Here is a 20800-nt window from a genome sequence, read left to right as displayed (position 1 = left end):
TATTCTGTCAATTCCAAAATGGTTAACTGTAACTCATACCTATCCTCTGACTCCAGATTTGTGTCACTTTCTAACCACTTGATCTGTATTTGAAGATCTGATAAGCACCCGAAACTTGCCCTGTCTAAAATTGAACTCTTGATTTTTCTGCCCCAAATTCTATTACTTCAGTTTTCCTCATCTTAGTAAGTAGTACCTCTGTTCTTTCACTTGCTCAGGCATAAAACTGAAAGAGTTTTCCTTGAGTCTTCTTTCTCTCACACCAGTATCCAATTCATCAGCATATCTATAGGCTCTACCTTCAAACCATCCAGTGTTTGACTCCTTCTCCACACCTCTACTCCAAACACTTTGGCTTGATAATAATTATAATAGTCTTAAGTTTTGAAAGTTAAAAACAGCTCATTGGGAGTACAAAGAGTGGGGGAAGAAGATAATTTCAGGCAGATGGGCAGTATAGTCAAAGTCGAAGAGTTTGGTGTACTCAAAGGATAGGAGTTAGGAGTACGTTATAGCTAGAACAAAGATGTGGATTCGAGAATGATAGAAAATGTAGTTTGGAACCTGGATTCTAAGTATCTGGACTTCATCTTTAGGCCATACGTTCTCAGCCTTTTTTCCACCCCAGCATTAGGAAATTTGCTAATCCTTTATGTACCTCCGTATGGCAGTAGTTCCCCATGAGTAAGGAGAAGAATTAGATCACCCCTACTTTCCAAGATAATCAGATATATTCCCTTCTGTCCCTGTCAAAACCCATAAACAGACATACACATACACTCTTGTGTGAGAGTCATGGTTGCATTTGGTAAGCCTCAGAATAATATTTTTTAAAAGCAACACTATAGCATGATCCATGTTTTAGAAAGATAACTGTGGTGTGAATCTGTAGGAACCGGGTATTTAGTGGTTTTCATATTGGATGTTTGTGAATGTTTGAAGACATTATATATTTTGGAAATAATTTCTTGACCACTTCAGTAACTGGAGGAGAGCTAATGGAAAAAGATGATGAAGAATGCTGAGTGTTTTTGTTTTTACCCTTTTAAAGGGATTGTACAGAGACACAGTGTCATTTGATAGTTCTGTAGTGTTTGACAAAATACCTGAATGCCTTTTAACCTTTTTCTAACTTCTTAGGAACGCCTTTTTACCCAAGTCAGCCAGTGTATCAGTCCGCACCTATCATAGTGCCTACGCAGCAACAGCCGCCTCCAGCCAAGAGAGAGAAAAAAACTGTAAGAGATGTTTATTACTTTTTCTTATTTTAAATCTAAAATCTATTCACTTATCAGATAAGTTTACTTAGTCATTATTCATTTCAATTCACAAATTACTGTGCCTTTTTAAATTTATTTTTATTTGTTTATTCTTACCTTATATTCACACCACTTGACCTGGAGGATTTGTATGGGCATGTAATTAGAAGTTGTTTATACCAGTGGCATAATATCATCTTTAATTATTCACTGAGCTAGGTATGCCACATGACAACATGTGCTCCACCTTTAGAACTGGGAGGGTTTAGTGGGCTAAGGTTTTACTCAGTGTGAGGAATTTAAGCTTAGTTCTCACATCTAGACTCTTCTTTAATACCAGTCTTTTTTTTTTTTTTTTTTTTTGAGACTCAGTCTCACTCTAGCCCAAGCTGGAGTGCAGTGGTGGGATCTCAGCTCAACTGCACCCTCTGCTTCCGAGGCTCAAGCGATTCTCATGCCTCAGCCTCCCGAGTAGTTGGGACTACAGGCACAAGCCACCAGGCCTGGCTAATTTTTTGTATTTTAGTAGAGGTGGGATTTTGCCATGTTGCCCAGGGTGATCTCAAACTCCTAAGTTCAGGCAGTCTGCCCACCGTGGGCCCCCAAAGTGCTGGGATTATAGGCGTGAGCCACCGTGCCTGGCCAACACCAGTCTTAATCAGTTCTCCATTCAAGTATGAATTGACAGAAGAAAAAAACAGCACAAGAGAAAAAGAACTGAGATATTAAGGATAGCAAGAAAAGTCTTTCCTGTGAAATAGATATCTTTTAAGAAACAAAAAACAGAGTTTAGAAAATATATTCTAATTGGTTTTTATAATTTATAGGGGCTTTGTCTGTGTCTAATGAGGCAGGCCCAAGAGAATTGGAGTGTAGTAATATAAAAGTCAAATGGCAGAAAAATTGTAGAAGAGTGGCTTGCAATTTCTTACCCAACAGAACACACAAAATGGGTGATCTTTATATTCAAGAGAGACTCCCACATTCACAGATAGGTGGGGTGACTTATAGCAATACTCTTGAATTACTCTAACTTAATAAAAATTAATGAGGTTCAGGCCAGGCGCAGTGGCTCACACCTGTAACCCTAGCACTTCGGAGGCCGAGATGGGTAGATCACTTGAGGAAACGAGTTCGAGACCAGCCTGGCCAACATGGAGAAAACCCATCTTTACTAAAAATACAAAAATTAGCTGGGTGTGGAGGCTCGCGCCTGTAATTCCAGCTACTCAGGAGGCTGAGGCACGAGAATCACTTGAAACTGGGAGGGAGAGGTTGCAGTGAGATCAGGCCCCTGCACTCCAGCCTGGGCGACAGTGTGAAACTGTATCTCAAGTAAACAAACAAGAAAATAATAATGAGGTTCAAGACTTTGGTTTAAAACTTGTTTTTATTATTAGAAACAAATTACTTGTGCATATATCATAATGAACAGCACATGACAATGTATCATGACACTACAGTCGGGAAACTATATGCTTTGGTAATGTTGAATCAGCATGATAGAAGCTGGACTTGAAGAACACTCTCAGAATGCAGAAAAATAAATAGAAGAAATAATGAAACTGGAAGACGGTAGTTACAGATGTTTCTAAAGAAGAAAGTAGAATAAATGAATTAAAGCTACACTTAAAAGTGTATTAGAAATAATTTTCCATACCTGAACAATAGCTGACATTAGAAGTCTTAATTGAAGGACTCCCCTAAAAGCTTCCAGATCCAGGTAGTTTCATTAGTGAATTCCTTAAAATTCTCAAGAAGTGTGGACGGCCTTGATTAAGGTATGGTGGTAATGAACAACAGTGGTCCTTTATATCTTAGCATTCTCCCAGAATACAATGCCTAGACGCAGACACTTATCTCCTTTACAGCACCAACTCCACTGATATCTGTAAGCATAGGGTAGCGTTTAAAAAAATTAAGACCATACACACTTCTGTGCTTATTGCATTTTTTTCACCTACCAGCACATCTTAATGATTATTCTGTGTCAGTTCAGTTCATGTAGATCTGCCTCATTCTTTTTTTTTTTGAGACAAAGTCTTGCTCTTGTCCTCCAGACTGGAGTGCAGTGGTGCCATCTCAGCTCACTGCAACCTCTGCCTCCCGTGTTCAAGCTATTCTCCTGCCTCAGCCTCCTGAGTAGCTGGGATTATAGGTGCCTGCCACTGCACCTGGCTAATTTTTGTATTTTTAGTAGAGACGGAGTTTCACCATGTTGGCCAGGCTGGTCTCAAACTCTTGACCTCAGGTCATCCGCCCACCTCGGCCTCCCAAAGTGGTGGGATTACAGGAGTGAGCCCGGCCAGATCTGCCTCATTCTTTTTACTAACTGTTAAGTGTTTAATTGTAAGGACCTAAGATAATTTTTATTTTTTTGAAACAGAGTCTTGCCCTATTGCCCAGGCTGGAGTGCAGTGGCGCAATCTTGGCTTACTGCAACCTCCGCCTCTCGGGTTCAAGTGATTCTCTCGCCTCAGCCTCCTGAGTAGCTGAGACTACAGGCATGTGTCACCACGCCTGGCTAATTTTTTGTATTTTTAGTAGAGATGGGGTTTCACCGTGTTAGCCAGGATGGTCTCGATCCCCTGACCTTGTGATCCGCCCGCCTCAGCCTCCTCAAGTGCTGGGATTACAGGTGTGAACCACCGCGCCTGGCTGACGTAAGATAATTTTTGAGCTATTCTGTTCTCGATCAACCTTTTTCCAGTCTTTGCTGGAAAAGGCATGATTGCAGTCAGCATTATTACATAGTATATAAGGTTGTTTTCAGGATAAATTATTCCTCACTCGTAGGGTATTTATATTTTTTATTTTGGTAAAGAACTTCAGAGAATCATTTACAGCATTTAAAACTTTATTCTAGGCCAGGTGCTGTGGTTCACGCCTGTAATCCTAGCATGGGAGGCTGAGGCACAAAAATCGCTTGAACCTGGGTGGCGGAGATTGCAGTGAGCTGACTTCGCGCCACTGCACTCCAGCCTGGGTGACAGAGCGAGACTGTCTCAAAAAAAAAAAAAAAAGAACTTTTATCTATACAGTAACTTTCATATATTAAAAGTATTTTATGAAACTTATATGGTAAATAAAATCAGTCCAACAGGTTCTTACAAAACAAGTATAAATATTAATAGTTTGCCTTTTTGACCTAGAAATCCAGCCAATTAGGTTTCATTTTAGCTTGTTATTCTAATTAGTTCATGTCAGAGCTAATGGCCTACATTTATATGATGGATCTGTGATTGAAATAAAGTCAAAAGTGGTGATTATCACCTTTGATATTTGACAGGTTTCCCAGTTTGCACCTTTAACTCACTCATATGCCTGTAAATTTGCTACTAAGACACTCATCTGTACATACGCCATTTTATTTAACCTTATAGATAAGAATTCGGGATCCAAACCAGGGAGGTAAAGACATAACAGAGGAGATTATGTCTGGAGGTGGCAGCAGAAATCCTACTCCACCCATAGGAAGACCCACGTCCACACCTACTCCTCCTCAGGTAAGACATAGTGAGTTGTAATGGATGGCACTATTTGTTCACTAACCTCTACCGAATTCTTCTTTCTTCTATAGCCACTTTCTGTACTTTTAATTTCCATCAGTTGTCTCGCAGCCTCGAATATCTAAATGGTATTTAAACGGACATGTTTTTTCTCTTTGCAAATTATAATATTTTTAAATTTTTATTGTTAATATATTTATGTATTGTTTTCACAATCAGAGCACAGGTGAGGTGCTACCACTCTTCTTAATGAACTATTGCATGATACCAAAAGGAGCTGTATTCTTGTGAAAATCTCATCATTAAATGAGTATTTCACATTTCACATGGAACCTTAGGATTTAAGTGCTGCACACTTTGTTAATGCAAACATTAAGGTTGAGAATTTAACGTTTTACCAAACAGTGTTGCTTGAGATGATTGCCTGTGTTATTGAGAGCATATTAGGATGTATAACAGGTATACTTCTTACATTTTAGAACTACATAAATGAGCTTCTTGAGTGGAGAGTGTCTTCTTTAATTACAGTCATCTCTTGTTATCCTCAGGGGATTTGTTCAAAGAAGCCCCCTCCCCAGTACCAAAATTCGTGGTTGTTCAAGTTCATTATGTAAAATGGCATAGTATTTGCATATAAACAGTGCACATCCTCCCATATACTCAAATAATCTCTAAATTACTTATAATATCTAATACAGTATAAGTAGTTGTCATACTATATTATTTTTAAATTTCTATTATGTTTTTATTAAAAAATGTTTTTTTCTTTTTATCCACAGTTGGTTGAATCTGTGAATGTGGAACTTATTAATAAATTGTCAGTTAGGCACCTTTTTCTTCCTGGTGAAGAATGTGGTTATCATAATCTCCTAAGATTTTACTTTCTTGTTTTTAGAAATCAAGATATTGTAGAAGGAACTGGAGTTTAGTAAACCATAATAGAGATTAGAATTCTGCAAATCTGACAAGATTTGTATTTCAAGGCTGGGCAGCGCGTGTGTCTCGCGCCTGTAATCCTGTAATCCCACCACTTTGGGAGGCTGAGGCGGGCCAGATCATCCGAGGTCTGGAGTTCAAGACCAGCCTGGCCAACATGGTGAAACCCTATCTGTACTAAAAATTACAAAAATTAGCTGGACGTGGTGGCATGTGCCTATAATCCCAGCTACTCAGGAAACTGAGGCAGGACAATTGCTTGAACCCAGGAGGCGGAGGCCGTGGTGAGCCAAGATTGTGCCACTGTACTCCCCAGGCTGGGCAATAGAGAGAGACTTTGTCTTTTAAAAAAAAAAAAAATTGTATTTCATTCCTATGTCACTTTAAATTTTGATAAATGATTTAGAGACACATGGTTTTCACATCTTAAAAATTGTCTAAAGTGAAGCCAATTGCAGGTACAGTGGTGCATGCCGATAGTCCCAGCTATTTGGGAGGCTTAGCAGGAGGATTCCTTGATTCCAGCTTGGGCAACATAGGAAGATCCTGTCCCTTTAAAAAAATGGTCTAAAGTGAAATCCTCGTGTCTAGAAACAGATAAAAAGAAAGCTATTAAGGAGTAGGGGGCTGTTTTCTCTCTCCTGTTTTATGCTTTGATGGTAAAGGGGTTCCTTGGAGCCCAGTTTACAAACAAGTGATACAGATGATCGTATATAAAGCATTTCAGAATGATAGACTACTGACTTAATTTTAGTAGTACAGACAAAAATAAAAAGTTCATAAAAATGTTCTTAAATATCAAAGTCACAAACAGCTGAGTTTAGAGCCCCTTGGAAATCTGTGAATTTGAGAAAGCCTTAAATTTAGTACTTTGTTGTAACGATGTGTTTTCTCTTGGAAATGATGGTATCTAGCTGACATTTATCTCAGTCTTTCATTATCCAGATGAGTATATATGTGCATCTGGACATGTGAGTTGTAAGTTCATGTTAATAATTCTTCATCATTCATCATTATTCCCCTAGGAACATTCCAATTTTGGAATGATTAAGAAGGTCTTATATTTAGTCTCTTCCCTGGAAGTAAGCATGGGATAAGCAAAATTTCCAAATTGAAGTAATCTATGTATGTGTTCTGTTAGGTGGGAATACACTATAGCAAAACTTTGGGATTAGTTGATCAGTGCAGTCAAATTTTAGTCTGTATTTTCAAACATTAAAATGTTACTACTGTCAAGCCAGATAAAGGATAGACAATCCTTTGTTGATTTCTGTTTAAATTCTCAATCTGGACATACATGTGTCTTTTTGCACTTAAATGCCCTCTGGGGTGTGATTGGTTTCCTTTAACCTTCCAAGCTTGGTTCCCACCCTCTTCTGGTATCCCTCTGTGTTTAGCTACAGAAATCTTTTTGCTCTTTGTCTTTCCCCAGAGACTGTGGTTCTGAATATGAGTGTGTATTTCTCTGTAATCATAAAGAACATTGAATCTACACTTTGAGCAGATGAAGGCCATCAGCCAATAGTTGTAATGTTGGTAGTTCTTTTTGAGAAGTGTAACATCAGTTATAACGCATAAGTTTATTAGGTGACTTGTATTTAAATCCAAATGCATGAAATTCATAGCATGAACGAATAGCTTTTTAGCAGAGACATGTGTACTAGAGATATTTCATTTTCCTCTTAAGAAAAACAGCAGCACAATCATGATGATGGCAACTGACATTTGACCTCATTTTCTGGAATGTCATAGAAAGTGGTACACAGAGGGCTGGATGCAGCGGCTCACGCCTGTAATCCTAGCACTTTGGGAGGCCGAGGTAGGCAGATCACTTGAGGTCAGAAGTTTGAAACCACGCTAGCCAACATGGTGAAACCCTATCTCTTCTAAAAATACAGAAAAGCTAGCCAGGCGTGATGGCAGGCACCTGTAATCCCAGCTACTCAGGAGGCTGAGGCAGGAGAATCGCTTGAACCTGGGAGGCAGAGGTTGCAGTGAGCCGAGATAGTGCCACTGCACTCCAGCCTGGACAACAGAGAGAGAGTCTGTCTCCAAAAAAAAAAAAAAAAAAAACACTGTTGACCCAGTGTTTCAGAAGAATCTACAGATCTTTAGTTATGTGTAAAAAAGGTGCAAGTTATAAATATTGGCAACTAATTTCATTAACAAAGTAGCACTCTGCCAGTCAAAGAAAACTCACTAGATTTAACTTCAGTTTTACTAGTTTTCAATTTTGACATCAATCCAGATAAATACAGAATCATATCTGGTTAGAAGACTACAGATGAGACAGCCATCTGCATAAGAATTTAGGATTAAACAGTAAATACTGTAGTACTGGACTTAGAGTACCTGCTTTGAGTTAGATATAATCGCTTATGCTGTGGATAGCCAAGCCTTTCCCTATCACCGAGGGAAGTCCCAGTCTCTGTAAAGGGAAACAGAAGACCCATTACTAAGACCTGACTGGTGCAGAGGTGACCAAGTGGGGCAGAATTGTAGCACAGATATCAGAGACCCATTAATGGTGGTGGTACATGTAAAATAGAACAGGGAAGAGGTTTAAAACTTTGACTTGGAATCAGACATACTGGATTTCAAGTCTTGGTTCCACTGCTTAGCTTTGTAACTTTAGCCCAATTACTTTATCCCAGGGCATTACCTTCTACATTTAAAAAGTAAAACCTATCAAACAGAGAGGATTAAATGAGACAAAATGTTTAAAAATTGTTTAAGTTCACTGTGTGGTGCACAATGAGTATTCAGCAAATATCTGTTATTAGTATTGCAATTATTTCAGGAGGCACAGAGAATGACTGGAAGAATGTGGGAAGGCTTTACCGCAGAGATGCCATTTGATCTAAGTTTCATGGGTATTCACAAAATGAAAGGGAAAGGGGTATTTAGACAGAGGAACAACATGTGCAAAAATGGGAAATTAGTTGAAGGGAGGCTATTATTATATTTCAGGTGAGAAATTAGTTGAAGGAGAGGAAACCAGTTGGAGAGATGTTTAGCAATTAATTATTAACTAGATAAGGACTCTAAAAAGGATGACCATATAATTTACCATCTAAATTGGGGCAATTGTGGAAATGAGTGGCAATGCTATTGTTAATGCCAACACAGCAGGCGTAATCAGTACGGCACATGTAAATGGGGATGTAAGTTTTCTCTAGATGTAAGGGAGAGAGAGAGTCAGGGATGCCTCTTCATGTTTAAAAATACCTCTTTTGTGGTGAAACGTAATATTGAGTATACATGGGGAAGTTTAAAGAGGGGGATAATGAATTTGATTTTGGCAAGCAGTCAAGCCATTGTGATTTTTATCTAATTTGGTCTTGAGGTCTCTCTGTCAATAATGGCCATAAACCAGGATGGCCACTCTCTAAGAGAGCCCTGACCAGGTAAAAGTTACATTTGGGTGTGTTTGTCAGGTAAGACATAATGAGGAAGTGAAACCAAAATGCATGAAACAGAAAAAAATTTACTACTTCCTAATCCCAGAGAGGTTTACAGTGGTGATGGGAGACTGATAGGGGAGCTCTGAAGACAGCAGGGAACTCAGGTGGAGAGAGAGAGAAGGAAGACTTGTGGGACTGTACCTTTATTAAGGTCCATGTCCTCCATTAGGCCTCCTCACTGGAGTTATGGATTTGCTAGTTTGAAGAAAACACTCTCCAAGGGTGAACTTATTTACATGAGTCTGGTGTTAACCATTAGGTTGTATCATGGTCAGCAGCTATGAGATGTGTTGTGTTCTGGATCAGTGAGATGAGGAACAAACGGCCTCTTTCACAAGCAACTACACAGGAAGGAAACATTTGAACTAGGCCAAAGGAGAAAGGGTACAACTGGGTTTCAAAAACATATGCCAGACCTAAAAGTGGATGCTGAGGGAGCAATTATATTTCATTTGTGACACAAGCTATGAGCTAATTGAGGGAAACTGCATTGGGTTTCTGTGAGGAGAATGGAGAGGAGAAACAAATTTTTGCTGCTGCTGTTTTTACTCTAATAAGAAGTAGACAGAATTTCAAACTGTTCTTCCTAAGTCTTAAAATTTTCTATGGGCTAACTAGTAGAGATATTCTCGCATATTTAGGAAATATGCATACGTGTATATACATGTTCCTGTACAGAGAATCACAGTGCATAGATGGAGGTGCATGACTGGATATCATGGAGCACTAGAACACTTGCTGCTGGTTTTCACTCTGTTACTTAGATTTATAACCGTGGGTCAGAACGTTAAATTCTTAAAACCCCTATTTTTTCATCTGTAAAATGAGAAATTGTACGAAATAATCTGAGAGTTCCCTTTTAGTTCTTACCTATTAAAGTGGGAAAGAAGGAAGAATTTTGTTACTCGCTCAGTATCAAATATCTCAGCTCTTCATGATGACAATAATGCATAAGGAATATCCCTGTATTTAGAAATAAGCTAGCTATTATGCCTGATAGTCTTCATGGAAACCCTGTAGGGTAAAAATAAATACATGATGCCATGTCAAAATTGTCTACTTCCGAAGGGGATGAGTGGTGGATCAAAAATCACTTTTTTTTTTTTTTTTTTTTTTATTTAAGATGGAGTCTCACTCACTTTGTCACCTGGGTTAGAGTGCAAGTGCAGTGGCACGATCTCGACTCACTGCAACCTCGACCTCTTAAGTAGCTGGAATTACAGGCACGTGCCACCATGCTGGCTAATTTTTGTATTTTTAGTAGAGACAGGGTTTCATCATGTTGACCCAGACTGGTCTCGAATGCCTGATCTCAAGTGATCTGCTCGCCTCAGCCTCCCAAAGCTCTGAGATTACAGGCATGAGCCACCATGCCCGGCCGAAGATCACTTAATTTTTTTTTTTTTTTTTTTTTTTTGAGACGGAGTCTCGCTCTGTAGCCCAGGCTGGAGTGCAGTGGCCGGATCTCAGCTCACTGCAAGCTCCGCCTCCCGGGTTTACGCCATTCTCCTGCCTCAGCCTTCCCGAGTAGCTGGGACTACAAGCGCCCGCCACCGCGCCCGGCTACTTTTTTGTATTTTTTAGTAGAGACGGGGTTTCACCGTGTTCGCCAGGATGGTCTCGATCTCCTGACCTCGTGATCCGCCCGTCTCGGCCTCCCAAAGTGCTGGGATTACAGGCTTGAGCCACCGCGCCCGGCCCACTTAATTTTTAAAAATGAATTATGTACCTTTCTTCTTGATATACTCTTTTCCCCCCGGCTTCTAGAATTATTCTTGTAATGAAACACAGTTGTAACATGGGAGAGAGTCCTATGCTATGGGGCTTTGGGGTAGGAAATTATGGATTGATAGCATATCTTAGGCAAGATACAATTTCTCCTACCATTTGGGAAAATTAGTAAAGTCAGCAGGTTATTCAGTCTTTTGTTGAGCTGCTTATGAAGTTGATACCTGCAAACCTTAAATTCCATGACCATTTATTAATTACAATTGACCCTTGAACAAAATGGGTTCATTCATATGATAATTTTTTTCAGTAAATATATTGGAAAATGTTTTGGACATTGTGATAACTTGAAAACTCCCAGATGACATACTGCCTAAAATTATCAAAAAAAGAAAAATTTAGATATGTCATGGATGCATAAAATATATGTAGTCTGTGTTTTCATTTAGTGCCATAAAATATATGCAAATCTATTATAAAAGTTAAAGTTTATCAAAACTTAGGTACACAAATACAGACCATATATGATGCCATTCGCAATTGAGAGAAGTGTCAACAGACATAAATACACAATCTGGACATGGTGGTGCACGCCTGTAATCCCAGCACTTTGGGAGGTCGAGGTGGGAGGGTTGCTTCAGCCCAGGAGTATGAGACCAGCCTGGGCAACATAGCAAGACCTTGTCTCTCAAAAAATAAATGAATAAATAAAAGAGGCAATATTACATCCTAACTTCATAAAATTAACTGTAGTACATACTGTACTAATGTAATTTTATAGCCACCTCCTGTTGCTATTTTAGTGAGCTCAAGTGTTGAGAGTATCTGCTTAAAATACCCTGTGACACTAATCATCTCCAGATGAGCAGTTCACTCTCTTGTAAATTGTGCCTCATAGTAAAAAGTGATCTCTCTTTGTTCTTGCATATTTTTTCATCGTGTTTAGTGCATTGCCATAAACCTTGAATAACACCATGGGACCCATACAGAGTGCCACCAGTGATGCTGGCAGTACTTCCAAGAAGCAGAGAAAAGTGCTAACTTTACAAGAAAAAGTTGAATTGCTTGGTATCTACCATAGATCGAAGTCTGCTGCTGTGGTTGACCATTTTAGACAGATGATTTATTTTATAAACAGATGATGTAAACTTATGGTATTGATGAATGCAGTATAGTGTTGTAAATGTATTTTATCTTCCTAATGGTTTTCTTAAACACATTTTCTTCTAGCTTACATTATTGTAAGTATATAGTATATAATAAAACATACATACATACTGAGAAAAAATATGTTTTATCGGTAAGGCTTTTAGTCAACAGTAGGCTGTTACTAGTTAAGTTTTTGGGGAGTCAAAAGTTATACACAGATTTTTAACTGTGTGGGGTGAGTTCCTCTAGCTCCTGAATTGTTCAAGGGCCAACTGTAGTTCATTCCATGGTTTAGCAGTAATAGTTTCCTAGAATTGGGTCTATAGCTTTGGTTATGATATTCATGTTATAAGTTGATATGTGCAGTAAGTAGTTACATTCCTGCATGAAGAATTTGAAGGTGATACCTAGTATATTGTAAACAAACCCAATCTTTCAAAATTTCATTTTGTCATCTCAGTCATAGGCACTGATAAATTAATGGCATTCTGTACCTTAAAGCATACGGGTGTGGTTTTGTTTTAGTGGTGACTACGATAAAAATAGTGGTTACTAAATTAAATTATATTGTTCTTTATCTTTAATGAAATAACTTATCATTAGTAACCTCCCTTGACTTAAAAACGGTGCTTTTCAATAATATGTAAAGCCTTGTAGACTTTAAATAGGTATCTAAACTGGGGTGGGTTCTCTCAAAAGTTTTTAAATGGGACATTTGAAAAGTGTCCTATTCATCATGATGAACAGAGATCCTTGCTTTGTTATGATGTTTCATAGTTTAAAATGAATTTGTATACACTATATGGTTTGATAGAGGAAATAAGACCTAATGTTTGGTAGATCAGTAGGGTGACTATAGTTCGTAATAATCCGTTGTACAGTTTGAAATAGCTAGAAGAGAAGAATTCAAATGCTCCTACCATAAAGAAAAGACAAATATTTATCTTCAAATTATATAAGTACATTAAATTTTTACATGTACACTAAAGCTGTGTACATCTGTTATGCAGTAATAAAAATTATTATTTTTTTGAGATGGAGTACTTGCCCTGTCACCAGGCTGGAGTGCAGTTGTGCGATCTTGGCTCACTGCAACCTCTGTCTCCCTGATTCAAGTGTTCTCCTGCCTCAGCCTCCTGAGTAGGGGGGATACAGGCATGCACCACCATGCCCAGCTAATTTTTATATTTTTAGTAGAGAAGGGATTTCACCATGTTGGCCAGGTTGGTCTCGATCTCCTGACCTCGTGATCCACCCGCCTCGGCCTCCCAAAGTGCTGGGATTACAGGCGTGAGCCACCACACCCCGCCAATAAAAACTATTTTGAAAGAATTTGCACACAGACCATCAAAGGTTCCTACTTAGATTTGTAGAGCAAGGTTGTTAATTTCATCAGGTCTGTCTCCAACATGGTTTTTAAAAAATGTGTTATTTTTAAATACATCTGAGATTCTCCAGCTTCAGTGCCTGTAGGAATTTCCTAAAGCAAGCAAGAAAAGAATATTTGATTTACAGCTACTTTGAAATACTTAACCTTCTTTGAGAAGCCAGTGGAGCAAGTATGTTTTCAGTTGCTTGGGTATCCCAATAAAAATAAGCCTATGGGACACATTAGTAAAATTAAATTTTGTGTTTTTCTTTTGACCTGTTTTCTCATAATTCTTCATCAATTTATGTGAATGCTTTTGCTTTTATAGTGATTTAATTTTACCTTGAAAGCTGTAAACCAGAATCCTAATTATAAAGAAAGTGTGACTTAGATTTTTGTGTGTGTGACAGTTCCTGTTCCTACTGCCTACATTGGACATTGAGCAACGGTATTAGAACTTGTAGTCATCCGACAACTATGATTGTTGTAAGTGATCACAAAAAGTTCTGTGAAAGATCACAAGAAACTATCAGGCTTAGTCTTTTATTTAAAATATATTTTCAAACTTAAAATAACTTTATACAAATGATAGGTCTTCATTGGAAAAGAGTAGTAAAGAAGGAAATCTTAATCCTAACTCTTGTTAGCAAGAATTAACCATTGTTAACTTCTGTTAGAATATCTTTTCAGATGTCTTTTAGTGCATGTGCATATATACGTATACATCTCTCTGTGTGTGTGTGTGTGTGTGTGCATGTGTGTATATATTTGTTTTTATAATTAGAGACAGAGTCTCACTCTGTTGCCCAGGCTGGAGTGCAGTGGCATGATCATAGCTCAAACATATAATTTAATACTTATGGAAGCCATTTTATAAACTAGCATTTTTTTCAGTGATCACATAGAAAATGTTTATGTTTGATTATATTAAAATGTCTATATGACATGCCTTTGTTTTAATGTACCATAGTTTACTTACATGACGGGTATTCATATTGTTTCTTGTTTGTCACTATATTAACAATGCTATGATGAACAACTTTGTTTGCTTATTTTTGGGTTACTGTATTGTCATTTTCTACCTTCCAGAAATGTACCAGTTAATCTCTTACCCAGCAGTGTAAGAGAATACTCTTTTCCCTATATAATTGCTTATCTGACAGAATAAAAAACAAGATCTTGTTTAATTTTTGTGTATTCTATGAAGTTAAGAAGTTTTTGATGTTCACCAGTTATTTGTGGGTATATGAATTATGTGTTATACATGTGTCTTTTGAGTGATTATTTTTGTCTGACAGATTTATAAGAGTGATTTACATGTTAAATAAATCCTTTGACAGATGTTGAAATGTTTTTCTTGTTTGATGATTGTGTTTTAGCTTTGTTAATCGTGCCTTCTGTTATGGAATTGTTAAATTTTCTGTTTTATTTATTGTTTTTGAGACAGGGTCTTGTCTGTTGCCCTGGCTGGAGTGCTGTGACACAGTCACAGCTCACTGCAACCTTGACATCCTGGGCTCAAACAATCCTCCCACCTCCTGCCTCAGCCTTCTGAGTAACTGGGACTACATGCACATGCCACCACGCCTGGCTAATGTTTTTTATTTTCAGTAAAGATAAGGTCTCGCTGTATTGCCCAGGCTGGTCTCAAACTCCTGAATTCAAGCGATAATCCTGCCTCAGCCTCCCATATTTCTGCTACGAGCCACTGCACCAGCTGAATTTTTTTTCTTTTTCTTTTTCTTTTTTGAGACAGAGTCTCTGTCGCCCAGGCTGGAGTTCAGTGGCACGATCTTGGCTCACTGCAACCTCCGTCTCCTGGATTCAAGCAGTTCGCCTGTCTCAGCCTCCTGAGTAGCTGGGATTACAGGTGCCTGCCACCATGCCCGGCTAATTTTTGTATTTTTAGTAGAGACAGGGTTTTGGCATGTTGGCCAGGCTGGTCTTGAACTCCTGACCTCAGTTGATCTGCCCACTTCAGCCTCACAAAGTGCTGGGATTACAGGCATGAGCCACGGTGCCCAGCCAGAGTTTATTTTTGATATGTACACTTATATATCAAAATGCACTTAGGTTAGTTCCACATCTTTGCAATTGTGAATTGTACTGCTGTAAACGTATGTTTGCAAATCTCTTTTTCATATAATGACTTCGTTTCCTTTGTGTAGATACCCAGTAGTGGGGTTGCTGGATCAAATGGTAGATCTACTTTTAGCTCTTTAAGGAATCTTTGTACTGTTTTCCATAGAGGTTATGCATTCTCACCAGTTTTACATTCCCACCAGCAGTGTATAAGCATTCCCTTTTCCCCACATCCACACCAGCATCTATTGTTTTTTGACTTTTTAATAATGGCCATTCTTGCAGCAGTAAGATGGTATCGCTTTGTGGTTTTAATTTGCATTTCCATGATCATTAGTGATGTTAAGCATTCTTTCATATTGTTTGTAGGCCAATTTATGTATCTTCTTTTGAGAAATGTCTATTCATGTCCTTTGCCCACTTTTTGATGGGATTATTATTATTATTATTGTTGATTTGTTTGAGTTCCTTGTAGATTTCTGGATGCCAGTCCATCAGATGTGTAGTTTGCATCTCTATGGGTTGTCTTTTTACTCTATTGTTTCTTTAGCTGTGCAGGTTTTTAGTTTAATTAGGTTCCATTTATTTATTTGTGTTTTTGTTGCATTTGCTTTGGGGTCTTAGTCATGAATAATTTGCCTGGGCTGATGTCTAGAAGAGTTTTTGCAATGTTATCTTCTAGAATTTTTCCAGTTTCAGGTCTTATATTTAAGTCTTTGATCTATCTTGAGTTGATTTTTGTATAAGGTGAGAAATAGGGATCCAGTTTCAGTCTTTTACATGAGGTTTGCCAGTTTTTCCAGCACTATTTGTTAAATAGGGTGTCTATTCCCCAATTTATGTTTTTGTATGCTTTGTTGAAGATCAGTTGGCTGTACTTTATTGGCTTTATTTTTGGGTTCTTTATTCTGTTCCATTAGTTTATGTGCCTACTTTTATACCAGTACCATGTTGTTTTGTTTACTGTAACCTTGTATAATTTGAAGTAATGTGATGCTCACAGATTTCTCTTTTTTGCCTAGGATTGCTTTGGCTACTTGGGCCCTTTTTTGGTTCCTTATGAATTTTAGGATTGTTTTTTCTGATTCTGTGAAACATGTTGGTATTTTGATGAGAATTACATTGAATCTGTAGATTGCTTTTAGTATAGTATGGCCATTTTCACAACATTGATTCTTCTAGTCTATGATTATGGGATGCGTTTCCATTTGTTTATGTCATCTGTGATTTCTTTCAGTAATGTTTTGTATTTCTCCTTGTAGAGATCTTTCACCTCCTTGGTTAAGTATATTCCTAGGCATTTCATTTTATTTGTGCAGCTGTCGTGAAAGGTATTGAATTCTTGATTTAATTCTCAGCTTGGTTGTTGTTGGTATATAGCAGTGCTGCTGGTTTGTGTCCATTGATTTTGTAACCTGAGACTTTACTGAACTCCTTTATCAAATTTAGGAGTCTTTTGAAGGAGTCTCTAGGGTTTTCTTTTTTTTTTTTTTTTTTTTTTTGAGGCGGAGTCTCGCTTTGTCGCCCAGGCTGGATCTCAGCTCACTGCAAGCTCCGCCTCCCGGGTTCACACCATTCTCCTGCCTCAGCCTCTGAGTAGCTGGGACTACAGGTGCACACCACCACGCCCGATCAATTTTTTGTATTTTTAGTAGAGACGGGATTTCACCGTGTTAGCCGGGATGGTCTCGATCTCCTGACCTCGTGATCCACCCGCCTCGGCCTCCCAAAGTGCTGGGATTACAGGCGTGAACCACCGCGCCTGGCAGGGTTTTCTAGGTGTACAATTATATCATCTGCCAACAGCGATAGTTTGACTTCCTCTTTTCCAATTTGGGTGCCCTTTATTTCTTTCTCTTACTTAATTGCTCTAGCTGGAACAGCCAAAACTATGTTGAATAGAGGTGGTGAAAGTAGGCATCCCTGTCTTGTTCCTGTTGTCAGGGAGAATACTTTCAACTTTTTCTCATTCAGTGTGATATTGACTGTGGGTCTATCATATATGGATTTTGCTATTTTGAGGTAAGTCCCTTTTATGCCCACTTAGTTGAGGATTTTATCATAAATGGATGCTGGATTTTGTTGAATGCTTTTTCCGCATCTATTGAGATGGTCATATGGTTTTTGTTTATAATTCTTTTTATGTGATGTATCACATTTATTGACTTACATATGTTAAACCATCCCTGCATCCTTGAAATAAAACCCACTTGATCATGATAAATTATCTTTTTGATGTGCTGTTGCATTTGGTTAGCTAGTATTTTATTGACAGTTTTTACATCTGTGTTCATCATGGAAATTGGTCTGTAGTTTTTGTTTTTTTGCGTGTTCTTTCCTGGCTTAGGTATCAGGGTGGTACTGGCTTCATAGAGTGATTTAGGGAGGATTCTCTCTTTCCCAATCACTTGGAATAGTTTCAGTAGGATTGGTATCAATTCTTCTTTGAATGTCTGGTAGAATATAGCCATGAATCCATCTGGTCCCAGGCTTTTTTTGTGTGTTGCAAATTTAAAAATCTGATTCAATCTTGCTGCTTGTCATTGGTCTGTTCAGGGTTTCTCTTTCCTCCTGATTTAATGTAGGAGTGTGGTATGTTTCCAGGAATTTATCCATTTCCTTTAGGTTTTATAGTTTGTATGCATAAAGTTGTTCATAGTAGTCTCAAGTGATCTTTTTTATTTCTCTGGTGTCTGTTGTAGTGTCTCCAGTTCCATTTCTGATTGAGCTCATTTGGATCTTCTCTCTTTTCTTGGTTAATCTAGTGAATGGGCTATCTATTTTTTCAAAGAACCAATGTTTCTTTGAAACACTGATCTTTTGTAATGCTTTTTTTGTTTGAATTTTATTTAGTTTTGCTGCAATTTTTGTTCTTTTTCTTTTTTTTTTTTTTTTGAGAGAGAGTCTTGTTTAGTTTGTGCTTGTGCTTGTTTTTCTAATTCCTTGAGGTACACACACATGAGGTTGTCAGTTTGTGCTCTTTCAGACTTTTTGATGTAGGCATTTAGTGCTGCAAACTTTGCTCTTGGCACTTCTTTTGCTGTACTCCAGAAGTTTTGATAACTTGTGTCATTATTATCATTTGATTCAGATAATTTTTCCATCTTGATTTCATTATTAACCCAGATATCATTTAGAAACAGATTATTTAATTTCCATGTATTTGTATAGTTTTGAGGGTTCCTTTTGCCTCCAAGAACTTTAAAAATCATTTTTCTTAAGCCCTTTTAAGTCTGCCATCAAGCTTTTATTTTGAGTGTCTGGGTTTCCTCTCATCATTTCTGACCTTGGCAACCTTTCATTGCTTTCAGGGAGTCCATATTCATAGAATTTTTGAAGTGTATATGGGGATTATGAGAACTACAAGATGAGATTTGAGTGGGGACACAGTCAAACCATATTAGTATAGGATTAATTAGTATAGAAAGAACTGATCTATGTGGCTGATGACTGTTGTAGTCCTTATATCCTATAATTCCTGCCTTAGAGTTCAGTGGAATTATTGTTACTATTATATTATTGCTATGGTCATTATTTATTTTTTTATTGCCTTTGTATGAAAGGAGGTGCTTGTTATGGCATGTCATATATTATTATATTATGAGAACACTTCAGAACTTCAGGTTAGATACCTAATTTTTGACTTGATCTCTGTACTCAGGTATTTCACAAGCACTTCAACCTCAAAACTGGAGTTCATGGTTTTCCTCTAACCAAACCTATGACTTCCAAACCTTATGTCTCCTCCAGTGTTCCCTTTCTCAGACTGGCCCCTATCTCAGAAACCAGAAACCTAATGTTTTTCTTTTTACCCCTCTGTCCTCATAGATCCCCTCTCTACCATGTCTCATCAGTTACCTAATCAAGCCCAGTCAGTTTAAGTAAAATTCAGTCACTGCCCCCCATTATTACCACCAAAATTATTGCCCTTGGACTACTGAAGTAACTTTGAAAACTGTTTTCTTGTGACTGCTGTTTCCTTGCTCTAGTTCATTCTCCATGCAGTGGTCAGAATTATCTTTATAAAATATCAGCCAGGTGTGATGGCTCATGCCTGTAATCTCCACATTTTAGGAGGCTGAGGCGGGAGGATTACTTGAGCCCAGGAGTTCAAGACCAGCCCAGGCAAAATACTGGGACCCCAACTCTACAAAAAATAGAAAAAAAATCACTGGGCATGTTGGTACACACCTGTGGTCCTAGCTGCTTAGGAGGCTGAGGTGAGAGGAACACTTGAACTCAAGAGGTCGAGGCTGCAGTGAGCTGTGATTGCGTCACTGCACTCCAGCCAGGGTGACAGAGTGAGATTCTGTCTCAAAAAAAAAAAAAAAGAAAAAGAAAAAATACCTACAAAATAAAACACAAATCTGATTATATCACATTGCTGCTTAAAACCTGGCCCTGGCTTCCCATTGCTATGAGGATAAAGACCAAAACCCTTGGTCTGGCCTGTAAGGCCCATCTGCCTGGCTCCTGCCTGCCTCATTTCGCACCAGATTCCTCTGTTTTTTCTGCATCCCTCTTACCTTTTACGTAAGGTAGGTGATCACGAAATACTTTTCCTTTTAGAGCTTTCATACATGTGTTCTCTCTGCATGAGATGCGTCTACCTGCCCTTCTTCCTACATGCCAACATTCACATTGATTTTTTGAAACTCAGCCTGAATGTTGCTTACTCAGAATATCTTCCTCTCACACATCACAGTCAGAACCCCAGATTATGGGTCATCTTTTTACTCTTACTTCCCCAGTAAAGCATTTGTACCTATGGTAATTAAATGATTAATTTTGTGGTTTATGCCATATGTTTCCTTTGATAGAGTGTAAGCTCCATGAACCCAGGAATTTTGTCTTAGCCTTGAGTGGGTTCATAGTGTTTTGTGCAAGTTAAACATCAGGAGGAAATACGCATATATTGACACACACATTTCTAATGAGAGAATGGGAGAAATTCCTCCTTAAGAAAGAAGCATATTTTGGTACTTTTTCCTGGCATTGTTAAATATACTATTGTTTTGCTGCTGCTTTTTTTTTTGAGACGGAGTCTCACTCTGTTGCCTAGGCTGGAGTGCAGTGGCACGATCTCGGCTCACTGCATCCTCCGTCCCCTGAGTTCAAACAATTCTTCTGCCTCAGCCTCCCGAGTAGCTGGGATTATAAGTGCCTGCCACCGTGTCCAGCTAATTTTTGTATTTTTAGTAGAGACGGGGTTTCACCATCTTGGCCAGACTGGTCTTGAAATCTTAACCTTGTGATCCACCTGCCTCAGCCTCCCAAAGTGCTGGGATTATAGGCATGAGGCAC

General features: G+C 38.4%; 1 protein-coding gene across 5 annotated transcripts in view; it reads left to right on the top strand.

Annotated features, from left to right (window-relative positions):
* EIF4G3 (eukaryotic translation initiation factor 4 gamma 3) overlaps positions 1–20800 on the top strand; it is a 379715-nt gene that overhangs the window by 213872 nt on the left and 145043 nt on the right. For all 5 annotated transcript variants that reach the window (XM_025384549.1, XM_025384551.1, XM_025384552.1 and 2 more), the window contains 2 exons: positions 1141–1238; positions 4643–4765. In XM_025384549.1, the coding sequence (XP_025240334.1) occupies positions 1141–1238; positions 4643–4765 (221 nt within the window). The remainder of the gene's footprint in view (positions 1–1140; positions 1239–4642; positions 4766–20800) is intronic.

The sequence above is a fragment of the Theropithecus gelada genome, chromosome 1, assembly GCF_003255815.1.
Source record: "Theropithecus gelada isolate Dixy chromosome 1, Tgel_1.0, whole genome shotgun sequence".
Classification (NCBI taxonomy): Eukaryota; Metazoa; Chordata; class Mammalia; order Primates; family Cercopithecidae; genus Theropithecus; species Theropithecus gelada.
This window is presented reverse-complemented; position numbering and strand designations above follow the sequence as displayed.